The sequence below is a fragment of the Heliangelus exortis genome, chromosome 2 (genome assembly GCF_036169615.1).
Source record: "Heliangelus exortis chromosome 2, bHelExo1.hap1, whole genome shotgun sequence".
Lineage (NCBI taxonomy): Eukaryota > Metazoa > Chordata > Aves > Apodiformes > Trochilidae > Heliangelus > Heliangelus exortis.
In genome coordinates, this window is record NC_092423.1 from 112477599 (window position 1) to 112491787 (window position 14189).

Here is a 14189-nt window from a genome sequence, read left to right on the forward strand (position 1 = left end):
AGGAGACCTCATCACTCTCTACAACTCCCTGAAAGGAGGGTGTAGCCAGGGGGGGGTTGGTCTCTTTTCCCAGGCAACCCTCAGCAAGACAAGAGGGTACGGTCTCAAGTTGTGCCGGGGGAGGTTTAGGTTGGACATTAGAAAGAATTTCTTTACTGAGAGGGTGATCAAGCATTGGAATGGGCTGCCCCGGGAAGTGGTGGATTCTCCGTCCCTGGAGATATTTAAGAAGAGACTGGATGTGGCACTCAGTGCCATGGTCTGGTAACTGCAGCAGTAGTGGATCAAGGGTTGGACTTGATGATCTCTCAGGTCCCTTCCAACCCAGCCAATTCTATGATTCTATAAGAACTCCTATGATGACCAATAGAAGTGGAAAAGACTGAGAGGGCTTGGTCTTAAAGCCTAGAAAAGAGGCTGAAAAAGTTGTAACTTCTTCCTAATCACCCAAAGGATAAAGAGCTAAATGCCACCATTTTCACCAAAATGTGTTTAAGACTGGGAGTTATGAGACAGTTTCAATTGGAGTGAGGTTCTGAAACCTTTCAACAATAATATTTTGTTATAAATGGTGTTATCCCCCCCACCAGCCATTAACCTCTCTAAAACCAGAGCTTGGCAAGCTCAGTTCTTAGTTTGTACAATGAGATTGTGCTGCTCAGAATGGGTCTGCCTTTCCCAGAAACTAATTTTTAGTCCCGTGCTGTAATGATGGGTGATGAACTAGATAGCTCTGTTAGATTGGCTCTGATGCAAGTGTGGTCTTTGAAATTTTGAGGGTTTGACTCGAGAGTTTCTCATTTCTCTTGAAATGAGAATAAGTTTGAGGAAATCTCACAGGAATATGCTTGCAGCATACTTTTGCACTACAGTAATGCTTGGATTTTGATGGTTACAGTGGGAGTTATCTGTTTCTTCTTTGCCTCCATCTACATATAGATGTGTATGTTAGAATATTATTTTAGCTTTGTCTCACCTTTTCAAAAAAAAAGAAAAATGTTGAAGCAGCTAAAGAATCCCCCAATTTTCCTCCTTTTTTAAAAAAATGCTGTCAGCTGGACTGCTGCTTCTCACATTGCAGGAACAAGAAGATTCTATACTGGGCAAGTCTGTGGTAGGTAAAAAGTGGGTAGATTTTGGCTATCCATGCTCCTTTTTGTATGCACTGCAGGGAGCACATGGTGCTTTGTGCCTCTGTGTGTGTCCATGTACATGAATGTCCTTCTGTATGATGTAAGGGATTGAATAAGTCTGAGAGGTCACTGTAATCTGCACCTAAACTTAATTTTAAAAAAATAAAGTACATGAGGCAAGGAGTAACTGAGGCATACAAAACCATTTCAGCAGAAAGGCAAGGGAAGAACAAACTGCTTAAGTTCCCCTAGTTGGTCTCCAGTGAAGAAAAAAAAAAAAGTAGGAAGTGAAACAAGCAGAAGATGAAAGCTGCCCCAGGACTGCTGTGTTTGCAAGTGCCTAGTTTGATGAAAGTTACTAGGCAGTCAGGATTTACAGTAAAATTTAGATGTGTGTATATATATAATATTGTTTTTTATTTATGTAATTTAAAAAAAATATTTGCAAGTGTATTAGCATGGTTGAACAAAACCAAAATTATTTTTGATACAAAGAAAGAATGGGAATCCACTTCTGTTTTGTTGTTCCCCAACTTAATTCTTTCATGGTACTCACAATGGCAAATAATTTATTTTGGTCACTTTTATTCTTACTTGGGTCTAAATTTATTTTGGTCACTTTTATTCTTACTTTGGTCTAGCAGCCTATCTTCACTGCTATTACAGAAATATGTGTAGGGCAGTACAGATGAAGCTTTTTTAAGCCCTACCACCTCAAATTAAACACCTCTGCTGTGTTCCTTGGAGGTTGCTTTGCTGTTCTGCACCAAGTGATGGTGAGTCAGAAATGAACCCAGGTTTCTCAGGCTCTTCAGATTTCATAGTCCCAATAACAGAGTTACAGAAGACTGTAACTCAGTCTGTAACTGGTATCACAGACAGCATGGAAGAAGATAAACATAGGGTGGAAGTCAGCAGTAAAGGTTAAGATAAATAAATTCCTCAATTTAAGATTTTTTTTTCCTACTTTTTTTTTTTCTTGGAATGGAAAACTTGAGCAGTTGATTAAGGAGAGGTAGAAAGCTGGGTGAAGGTCCTGAAAAAGCAGCTGTCTGTGTCCTTGGGCAGAATAGGCTTAGAATTCTTCCTTCCCAGCAGTTTTAGATGCTTGTTTTTCAAGACACTCCTGCCTTGACCTTGAGGGTAATGCAGGGAAGTCTCACATTCTCGATTATTCAGGAAATTTGATGAAGGCATCACTGTATTGCTTCTGGCTTTATATCTTATGAAGTAGCAACAAACCTACTGGCATTAAAGGCCACACTCACATAAAATAGAATTAAACTAGGAAACAGCTAAAACAGAGGAAGAAAAATATATTCTTTTTTATTTTTGAAGGAGATGTTAAAAAATAGTATTATTTGTCCCTCTGCCCTCTAAGCTGCTTTAAAGCTCCAGGTTTAAACCCAGTTGATTTTCTGCAAATAGAGGTGTAAAAAATTGCTTCCTGTTCTTTGATTCAGAAGCTTAAATACAGAGCAATACTCAAGGCACAGAATAATTTGGGGGTCTTGATTTTATTCTTTTATCCCTCATACTTTTTAATGCACTGTCTCTGTCTTGTTTTTATGACTAAGGGATATATTACATGTATATATAAATCTGTGAGGGTTTGAAAATCATTTTCATGGAGATACAACTTCACTGAAGAAAAGCCCAGGCTTGTCAGGTGGGCTTTTAGTTTCTAATGTCCATCATAAACATCACACCTATCAGAATCCCAAGGAGGAGAATGGTTGTGACCATGAACAGATCAAAAAATGAGACTGGGTTTGTGGGTGACACAAAGGAAATGCTCTGGGAGGAAATGAAACTTCAAGTGCTGCTGATGGTGGGTGGACAGGTGATGGTCACCCAAGCCCTGACTGCATGCTGTGTGAAGGGTTGTGGCTTTAGACACATTATTCTGCTGTTAATACAGCACAAGGCAGATAAAGTGACAGTGTTTCGGGGACAGACAGCAGTTTTCAACCCTGGAAAAATGTTGCTCTAGCCCCTCCTCTGTAATCTGTTTTGAAATTAAGACCTAAGTGCTGCAGTAGCAAGATGGGAAAAGGGATTCAGAAGGGAAATTCAAGGCAAATGCCTCCGTGGACATGAAAATTGGTGTTTGTGGAACAGCCTGGTGCAGAGCCTCTCTCTGGGGTGGATGTTCTTATGGATACTTCTTTTTGAAGGGTGCCTGAACTTAGATCCTTGTCACCATGCTGCAGATGTTAACTCAAGTACTTTATCTTTTTGCCTTGAGATAGAGTATGCTCTTTGTTAAAAGAGAAGCTCATACTTTTTTGGATACCTGTTTAGAACAACTAACAGCTCTGTTACACGGAAGTTTTTCTTCATGTGTGAACAGAACTATAAATGAAAAGCATGGATGAAAAGTAGTATCTCCTGTATTGCAAAGCTGCTGGAACAGGAAATGTCTGAGCAGGGACTGACAAAATTTCCTCTAATCTCGAAATTATTTTAATCTCTGATGAACAATAACACTGTTTCCTTGGTAATGATGCTGTGCTCTCTGAGTTGCTTTTGGTTGCCATATTCTCTCTCTCTTTGTGTCTTCACAAAACACTTCCTTGATGCTCATTGTGATATGGCAACAGAAAGCAATGCAAATAAATTTTTACGCCTAGTGAAATAGTTTATTTATGCCTGAATGAACTTCCTCCCCTTCAGATTTTCCATATGACTACTTTATAAACTAAGAAAGATGTACACCACATGCTTATTTGTTATTTCAAAGCTTCTTTTTTTGTATGGATTGAACATGTGTGAAGTTAACTTTGATAATTATGTAGCATTTTGTATTTTGAAACCCATTATTTAATGTCTGTTGATTGAAAGTTGTGCATCAGTGCCTGCTGGTTGTATGAATCTTTGATACCACTTTCAAAACGCTGGGAAAGACCCAGATCAGATTTCACTAAAAATATAAAACATTGTGCTGGAAAAATGCACCTGGCATTGCAGATGAACTGAGCAGTCACTGAACAGAAGCTTTTGAAACCAACACAGTAATGTTTGCTCTGGGTGTACGACTGAGTGTACAACTGGAATATCAAAAGTGCAGTACAGAACCCAGAACACACAGCCTTACAGAGGGTTAGCATCTATGGAAACACAAGGTCTGTTGGCCTTTGAAGAGTTCAAAAATATTTCATTTTATAGAGTATCAAAAGAACATGTGCTCATTGATCCAGTTTCTAGTGATTAAAACCCATTATTTTTTACTTTGTTTAGGCTTTAACTCCATCATTTGCCTGTACTTGTTTAGAAATGATATAAGGTCAGAAAATTCAACATTATGTATCATATGCTTTACTATATTGATATATAATATCATAGACTCAATGAAGTTGGAAAATACCTTTAAGGTCATCAAGTTGAATCATCAACCCACCACCACCAAATCTACTCAACCGTGTCCTGAAGTGCCACATCTACAAGTTTTCTGAACACCACCAGGGATGGTGACTCCACCACTTCTGTGCGCAACCTGGCTTGATAAGTCTTTCAGTATTTTTTTTTCCTAATATTTAATCCCAAACCTGCCCTGGCACAACCTGGGGCCATTTCTTCTTGTTCTATCACTGACTACTTGGGAGAACAGACCAACACCCACCTCACTACAACATCCTGTCAGTTAGTATGTTGAGTGGTAAGGTGTCCTCCCAGTTTCCTTTTCTTTGGGCTAAATAGCTCCAGTTCCCTCAGCCACTCCTCAAAAGACTCGTGCTTTAGACCCTTCACTGGCTTCATTGTACTTCTCTGAACTTGCTCCAGCATCTCAAGATCTTTCTTCTAGTGAGGGGCCCAGAACTGAACACAGCACTCGAGGGACGGTCTCACCATCACCGAGTACAGGAGCGCCATCACTTCCCCTCTCCTGCTGGCCACGCTATTCCTGGTAGAGGCCAAGATGCTGTTGGCCTTCTTGGCCACCTGGGCAAACTGCTGACTGGTATTCAGCCAGGTGTTGACCAGCACCCCCAGGTCCTTCTCTGCCAGGCAGGTTTCCAGCCACTCTTCCCCAGGCCTGTAGCATTGCCTGGGATTGTTGTGATGAAAGTGCAAGACCCAGCACTTGGCTCTGTTGAATCTCATACAATTGACTCCAGCCCATTGATCCAGCCTGTCCAAGGGGGTTTATTCTTTTGTTGTTCAAGAGGCTTGTTTTATAAAGAAGCTAAAGGTCTCAGGATGTGTCCTCAGTAGCATTTTAGTTAGATCAGGATCCCACTTCTGAAGGAGTTGCCCCCCCCTTGCCAGGCTGTAGTTCATGTTGTGAAGCAGACTCAGGGTTCAAGAATGGGACTGCTTTAGGAAGATGTAGTAGTGTGGGGATTATCTGTACATAAACCCTCACTATGGTCTTGTGTCTACTGAATGGTCAGACCTTGGGGCTTTACTGGAGTGAGGGGAACAATGACCCCCCTTAGAATCTGGTATGAGCTTCAGCACCAATTGTGGGGGTGTTTGCTAATGTAGATCTAGCTAAGTCCTGTGAGGACTATGGACTTTCATCTCCATAGAGAAAAAAAAAACAACCAAGAAAACCAAACACTCCCAGTGCTTGATGATGAAGCTCTGATCTTCTCTTTGGTGCCATCACGTGTTATCTCATGTACCATATTTGTGTGATTTCACACAACCTTGAATAGACTTCAGTGAGATTATGGAGCACCTGCACATTGGCATTACTGATCCATTGTCATTACTGCCATGAACAAATGCTAACCTTGAGCTTACCAGCACAAGCTTACAGCAGGCTTGTGTTACAGCTGTTCACATGCTTTAAGCTGCAAAAAAAAATCTGAGTAAAAATGCTTTTCTCTAACTTTACACCAGTACTGGGCACACTGCAGTGTCTAAAGATATCTTCAGGTTTCTAACAGCAATAGGGAAAGGGATTTTTGGCTGACAATTTGGATCAAATTACCTTATATCCTCTACTTTAGCTGTTTGTTCTCTCCAAGCAGAATTATTCAAGAGCGAAAAGGTTAGCACTTAGGTGGCTAAACACCTGATCTTGCCAATGCAGCAGGTAATTAAACCCTGAGCTTCCTGTTGTCCAGGGTGAGCATGCAAACACCAGCCAGCCTGTTGGTATACAGAAACTGCTTATAAACCACTTAGCTACAGAACAAGAGTCATCCATATATTTGCAATTATAAAGAAATTAATGCATTTTTCTTTTTTAAGAAAAGCCTTGTCTGCATTTCAAAACAATCAGTGGGTAACCCAAATAAAGATGAGAATTTGGAAAAATCTCTTGAGAGGTGTTCTTGCAAACTAAAATTAAGCATTAAAGATGCTTCTGAGGGGAGATCCTGGATGAGGATGTCCCTCCAGTGCCTTCAAAGGAGTATGGGAACATAGAAATACTGACACACAAGGAGGGAAAACTGAATTATCTGTCTCTCTGGGATGGTAAGGCCTGGCCAGTGCACATTGAATTTCTGTATGATTCCTTTTCTGTTAAACTCGAGAGAAGAAAAAGAGAGCAATGAGTTCTCATGCTGCTTCTAAACCAGTGCCACAGTTCTCTGCATCACTGCTGAAATCTTATGGAATCCCAAGATTTGCTGGCAATAGGTGGCAGCTGATTTGCAGAAATGGTAGGAGAGGAGATGCCCTCCTCTCATGTTGAAAAAAAAAAAGGTTCGGTCCAGGGATAGAGTAGTACATCTGCTGTTCAGAGGTGCTGCTTCAACAGCAGGATGGGAGATTAAATGAAGGTGATGTGGGAAGTTGAGACCTGCCATATGGGAGTACTTGTGGCTTTGATTTATTGTTGTAGTAAAATAAGATTATGAATTTTATCAGTATTGTAACAAAAGTACAAGCCTTAATGTGGACCCGGACCAATCTGGCTAACTTTTCCCCTTACAGAGATAAGGTGTGTAAGTCATCATCCCACTGAAACAGTTGTGTCTGCAAGTAGGACACCTCTCCTACTTTAACTGTTTACTGTTTTCTCTCCTAGAGATGAAGGTAAAAGGGAGATCCAGTATAGGGTGTAACAATTTGCTTTAGCTTTTTCCAGCTGTGTTTCAGTCAGTGCTGGTTTACTTGAGTCTGTATACACACTGAGCTCTTATTTTAGGTATTATATTGTTCTTCAAAGAACGGGCTTAAAAGATTAATTAGGGCAGCAGGGGAGTAAGAGTGTGTGCCTGCAAGGGAAAATGTGACTCTGAACCCAGCATTAGAGCACTGACCTGAACAGAGGGAGAGAGGAAGGAAGCAGAGGTTTGACAAGCATTTGTGGTGGATTCTTTGAAGAGTAACTATAATTGCTGTCCTCTGAGGGAGGAATATAGAGATCATGTATATATGTTTGCTGAAGTACTGCATAATTACATCATGGAGTTAGCAGTCAGGTTCCAATCATGTAGATGCAAACAGCTGTATCTCATCTGATTTAGCATGGATGCACATCCTAAGGATTAGCCTTCTAAGTAGTACTGAGGAAGAAATACATTGGCTGTTTTAGATTCCTGTAACAGGCCTGTTCAAACCAGGAGATTCATTGCTGAAGGTCACAGCAGCAGCATATCTGCCATGGAGATGGAGCTGCTCGAGTCATCAGTCTCATGTGAGGTGAGGATTTGAACCAAACTGAGCTCCCTGATAGACTGGCAGATGCAAAACGAAGTGGGGAGATACAGACATTGCTAACTCCAGTTGCAGTTCTTGTCATTTGGACTGGATTTTTCTCCTACATCTCTAAAACATACAAAAATAGGTTTGACTACAGTAATTATATTTTCTTTTCTCTCAGAAGTATCATAAAGATGTAAGGAGCTTTTGAAGTAAAGACCGGGAGGGAAAGATGATGAACTGGAAAATGTTGAAATGACAAATAACTACTTTGAAATATTTACTTCATCTGTGCATTGACACCAGAAGCCAATTCTTTCCTTTGCAGCAGAAGAGAACTTTCAGCATGAGTTCCTACCCTTCAGTTGTTCTCGCCATGAACTATTGTGTATGAAAAGGCAGCATGTTTTTGCTTCATAGCCCAAATGAGTGTAGAGGAAACAACTTGGTTTATGGCATAATGTTTTTGTTTAATACCTTTTTTATTCCAACAGGAAATATGGGATGTATAAAATCAAAAAGGAAAGAGAATCTTCAAGGAGATGGGCTAGATTTGAAGAATCAACCAGTACGTAAAACTGAACGAACTATTTATGTGAGGGATCCAACGTCCAATAAACAGCAAAGGCCAGTAAGTAGATAGTCTCAGGGGAGAATTCCAGTAGCAAGATGAAAGCATGACTGGCATAACTTAAATATCAATCCAAAGCACACGAATGAAGAAATTCAACTGATCTGTAGTTCACAATTGGACTTAGAGTGTTGTGCAGTTCATCCTTGATGGTTAAATACTTCAAAGAAATGGAAAATAAAAATTGGCCCTTTGTTTCTTAATTACTTTATGTTTGCCATGGTTTTCTGCATGAAAACAGTAATCCTTGGTGATATTTGATCTAGATATAGCTATGTCTGTAGAATAATGCTAGGTCACTTTAGGAAACTGAAGCAGTTCAGAACCATTTTTAAAAGCATCAGTGCTGGGTTTTTAATAGCTATGGGATCCAGGTGTTGGTTATTCTGTTTAAAAAGGCTGAGGTGATCATGGGCAATTCTTTAGTAGCTCTAGCTCAACTTTCCTTTTTTTTTTTTCACTGAAAGCCACTACTCAAGGTTGCACTTACACCCCTACAGGGCTGTAGGTAAGGAGGGGAGGGGAGCAGAGGGTGCGGGGGTGAAGAGAGCAGCACTGTGGCTAATGGCATTTCCCTGTGTGCTGCCTGGCATTGGGAAGGAAAGGTGCTGCAAAGGGTAATCCCCTCAGGTGCCAAGTAGGTTTGCCACTTTTTAGAGTCTCTGGTGCCTTTCTCCTCCACTCTCTCTCCTGTGCTTGAAGACACCATATTTCCAGACTGCCACTGTTCTGGGGATCCAGATGTGGATGTGCAGGACACCATTTGCTCCCCTCTCACGCCCTGATGTGGTGGACTCAGCATGCTTTCAGTCAACCTACACACATCACAAACTATGGTTCCCTTTTTCTTGTTTTAATTACTTTGTTAGTCTTGCAGAATCTATGCAATATAACTGTGCTTATCATTCTTTAGCATGAAAGCTACACGTGAATAACTATCCTCTTAAACTGCCCAGCCTAAAGCCTCTTCAGTAGAAGTCACAAAGCTGTGGACTTTCTCCCCACAGCTTGTGACACATCCTCCCAAGGGCTGAATTGCTCAATTAAAAATCTAGTGGGGACTTACTATATTTTTATGTTGTAAATCACTTTCGAAGAATGGTGGGAAAAATGGTGGGAAAAAAAATATATGGGACCACATTCTTTTAATTTGAGGACCTATCAGATGATACCAAACCAACTGAATAACATGCAATTATAATGTAAGATTGTCACAAAGATCTAAAACTGCTTAATTAAGGATTTATTTTATTGTAGGTAAATCCAGAAGCACAGCTCTTACCAGGACAGAGGTTTGTCAAGGAAGGTAGGTTTTCACAGGAATCTTACTGCTGTGTGCTGTGCCCATGTCAGCCTGTGAAATAATGAAACCATGCCTTTGGCTTTCTACCTTTGTAGAAACAGAGGACCATGGAGTCATTGTGGTAGCTTTATACCCTTATGATGGCATTCATGAAGATGATTTGTCCTTCAAAAAAGGAGAAAAATTGAAAGTTATTGAGGAGTAAGTATGGCAATACTGATTGTACTGTAGTTTTTCTTCAGACTCATCTAATTCCCTGTCTAATTTTATTTATATCCTACTCATAATATTTGCACATGGAGCTGCTGGTGGGATTTTGCAGCTGTTCACAGCCACCAAACATTGATCTGACAGAGCCAATGGCTTCTCAGGGGGCTTGAGTTTAAAGGAACGTGATTCTTTTCTCTTCAGTGTGGGCAAAATTCTCTGCACAATAGAACCCAAATAACACTTTTTCATTTCTTTGAAAACTCCTGTTATTTCTGTTTTTCAGGGTGGGAGAATGGTGGAGAGCAAAATCTCTTACATCCAGGAAGGAAGGCTTCATTCCCAGCAACTACGTAGCAAAAGTAGACACCCTGGAAACAGAAGAGTGAGTATTCCCAGGCTCTAAGTGCTGGCAAACTACTTCCTCAGCCTGTTGGTATATCCTTTGGAGGTGGGGGAGAGAAATAGTTCTAAATCTTTGAAATGCTTTTCAGGTGGTTCTTCAAAGACATAACCCGAAAAGATGCTGAAAGACAACTCCTGGCTCCTGGAAATAGTCCTGGAGCTTTCCTTATCAGAGAAAGTGAAACCTTAAAAGGTAGGCTCTGGGGTGGGTAACTTTGGAATTGGTAGTAGAGTTAAAACTGTAAGGTCTGCTTTCATAAATGTTGGCATCAGGTGGCATTGAGTGTGAAGCAGTCCCAGTGTGTCCTATTGTGTGAATTTACTGCAGTTCTGCCAGGATGAGAAGGATGAGAAAATCAACAGGAAAATAGAGAAGAGTTACAGTTTAACATCTGAAGTTGAGAGAGAGGTAAAACAAAATGCCTGTGTGTGATTACACTGGCAAGAAGCAGAAATTGAATTAATTGAGAGATATTACTCTTCCCAACATTTCTGATACCTTTATTGAAGGACACGTTTCCCTATAAAGAGTAGATGCTGCATTTTATAGTCTTCCATTGCTGGGTCTGTATCCATTGCTACAAGATTTAAGGTAGGGTTAGTGAATAATATGAGGGGTTACGCTTCTGCACTGTAGTGTGATTTTCTTTCAAACATGTTTTTGGTGAAGGTTTGTGCTATAGGCAGTGCTCTTTGTGCTGAAAAGCTTAGTGAAATCTCCAAACTCCTCAGCTGAGAGTTAGAGAAGGGCATATGAGGTTCTGCCTCAGCATCTGGATTCTGACAGCAGCCTGGCTGTTGGAACGTGGTATTCTCTAGCATGGTATTCTCCAGAGGCAGATGCATTAGCCCCTTCAGCAGATAATGTCTGTCTTCTCTACAGCATTAGCTCTTCTTGTCCTAACACTGCAGATTCTTGATTAAGTAACTCTCTGTGATGGGCACATATTGTTGTTTCTGTGCTCTCAAATGAAGACTCCTGAATGAAGTTCTCAGAGGAAGACTCCTAAATTCAACATAGGCTGCAGAGAGTAAGGCAGAGTATGCTCAAAATATTTATTTCCATCCAATTCTGCCACTGGATCTGCGTGTGGGGGTGAGGGGAGGAGTGACTTGGTCTGAAAATGGGCAAGGAGAATTGTATGAGTAGAAGAAATGAAGAGCCCTGTAGTTGAGGGTAGATGCTCTGCTGCCTCTTTTTAAATCCCCACTGAGATTAGGCTCCCTAGGACTAACAGCTCTGCTCTCCTTCCTATGTGCCTGAAGCCTTCTCCAAACTATCCTTTTGCTGTTTGGGCCATGACAACCAGCATGTTCCTTTTCCAAAATGCTGATCTCTGAATTTCAGTTTCTGCCTGAAGAGTGTGTCAGCTCTGGCCTCGCTTTGCCACCCAGTTCTCCTCCAGCTGGGGGAATTTCTGCAGAAGTGGGCGTTGGATGTGAAGCTGCCTGAGTTATGGAACTCCTGAGTTTGTTGAATAAGATTGAGAAAGAAAGTATGACTGTAAGCATTTGGGTGACCAGCTCAGGCCCAGCTGTTGGCTAACTTCCTCCTGTTGGTTGCAAAATGCTTTTTGAGGAAATAAAGGAGTAAAAAGGAAAGCAGACAAAGTGGTGATTTTGCTAGGATCGACACTGACATGGACACTTGCAGACTTTTGCTATCTGATAATGATCATTCTTTCTTTATCCACAGGCAGCTATTCTCTCTCCATAAGAGACTATGATCCACAGCATGGTGATGTTATTAAGCACTACAAAATTAGGAGTCTAGACAATGGAGGGTTTTATATCTCCCCAAGAATAACTTTTCCCAACATCAATGATATGATCAAGCATTATCAAAGTAAGTTAAATCCATTAGTGAATTACATAATAGAACACAGCCATTGTTTCCTGTTAAGGAAAATAAAATAAAGCTTATGTTTCAAACACTTTAGTCTTTTTTTTTTCTTTAATAACCCAGGCATGCATGTTATCAAAGATAAAGTAAAATTTGTTGGAACTCAAGTAACATTGTTATCAGGGTCTGACCTAATGCTGCTTGCTCTGTGGCATACCACTGTTAAATAAAGATTAACTTTATAAAGCACCTCATCAAAGTATGATGATGTGAAGCCATAATACAAATTGTCTGCATTTTAAAGAAATTAATTCTGTATTTGAGAGATAATTAGCAGAAATACGTATAGATTTGTATGTCTTCTTGTATCTGGTGTTGAGTGTGGAACTTTTAATTTTTCCTATAAATTTATTTGTAGTTAATGGCTTTTTGAAGAAAGTAAAATTCCATTGACTTCAATGGAAGAAAATTGCAGCCACATAGAATGTAAACATTTATTAGATATATTTTTAAAAATGCTTTAAAAAAAAAAGTGGGAAAAGTGGGAGAGGGAAGGGACAAGTTTCTAGCTATGCTTTAGCTACAAAAGTGTCTTTTCATTCTGCATCAGCTCCTGGTGAATAGCTCCAAAACATGGGTGTTTTTCAGTCTTGTAACTGAGAAGACAGAGAAGATGAAAAATGTAGGACAGAAAATCACAGTGTTTTTTCAAAGCCACGCTAAGGACTTGTCCATAAGATTTCTCTGAGCTATTAAACATATGTAGTAATTGTTTGGTTCAGCTGGAAAACCTGAGAATTATTTGACATTTGTATTAAAGTTATAGCTAATCAGTTTCTGGAGTAAAAATAATGGTGACCTACTTATGCTTGCATGCACATGTGTCTGAAACCATGCTGCAAGAAAATTTAATGACACAGAATACAGGTCCCAAGCCTGACTTCAGTGTGTAGCTTCACCAGCATACTGTCAGGAATCAGATCTTGCATTGTATTTATTTGGTATAAATTGTACTATAATAGCTTAATCATTTGATGGCAACCAGATGCATGTGGTTCTTCTTCATTAAATTTGTCTCTGAATACCAAGTTTTAGTTCAGAGGTGCTTAAAGATATGTGAAGGCACCAGAAAGGTCACATTTTCATGAGAGCATCTGATTCTTTTGAACATTATTTTGTTCTGGTGAATGCTCACCTGCACTTAAGTAATGTTTGTCTCAATTCATGAAGCACGGAAGAGTAAAGGATTTTGGTATTTTGCTTTTCCTTTAAAAAACAGAGCAATCAGATGGCTTATGCAGAAAGCTGGAAAAACCTTGTATTACTCCCAAGCCTCAAAAACCATGGGATAAAGATGCGTGGGAAATTCCAAGGGAATCAATTAAATTAGTGAAGAAACTTGGAGCTGGTCAGTTTGGAGAAGTCTGGATGGGTAAGTTTATTCCTTTGGAAAGAGTATTTAAATCTGCTGAAAGAAGTGTCATTTCAAAGTTCTTTGGAATCATGGGGAACATGAACCTGCTTCAATATAGTAGTGAAACAGCACAGGCAGGCTCAGAATATACCTTCTTGTGAGGAGAGAGGATTTGTGAGGGCAAAGATACCTGATATCATGGGACAAATCCTTGGGTGTCTTTTAAATGGAAAGAAAAAAAAAAAAAAACAAAACAAGAGAGAGAGTAAGCACTGTCATTTAGAGGATGGAATATAATAGGGGTTCTTCATTTGTGTTTTGTGAGAAAGTAGAAGGTTATAGCAGGGTGTGACTCCTGATTCTCAAAATCAGAGGGCACCTCAGAATTTTGTTTTAAATCAGAAAGACTTAAAGAACCTGAAATAGACAGAAATCATACTATTAAGTGAACTATACAGAGAGTTTTCATTGTCTCTTGATAAAGAGGCTGCAATATAATGCATTAGGCTGCCATACTGGGTGAAAAGGAGGGACACAATCCAAGATTATTGCCTGCCAGATTGCTGCTGAGAAAGTAGGTGATTTATGTGGTAAGATTAGAGATTGATCACTCTGTACCTTAAACTATCATGCAGCTTCCCAATAGTGAA

At 40.0% G+C, this 14189-nt stretch overlaps 1 protein-coding gene across 4 annotated transcripts in view; it reads left to right on the forward strand.

Moving 5' to 3' along the window:
* Positions 1-14189, forward strand: part of LYN (LYN proto-oncogene, Src family tyrosine kinase) — a 56259-nt gene that overhangs the window by 16600 nt on the left and 25470 nt on the right. For 2 of the 4 annotated variants that reach the window (XM_071737575.1, XM_071737574.1), the window contains exons 2-8: positions 8231-8304; positions 9625-9673; positions 9766-9871; positions 10164-10262; positions 10372-10475; positions 11979-12128; positions 13405-13557. In XM_071737575.1, the coding sequence (XP_071593676.1) occupies positions 8236-8304; positions 9625-9673; positions 9766-9871; positions 10164-10262; positions 10372-10475; positions 11979-12128; positions 13405-13557 (730 nt within the window). In that variant the 5' untranslated portion in view covers positions 8231-8235. Of the gene's footprint in view, positions 1-8230; positions 8368-9624; positions 9674-9765; positions 9872-10163; positions 10263-10371; positions 10476-11978; positions 12129-13404; positions 13558-14189 lie in introns of all 4 variants that reach the window. The other 2 variants (XM_071737572.1, XM_071737571.1) reach the window with 1 other exon arrangement.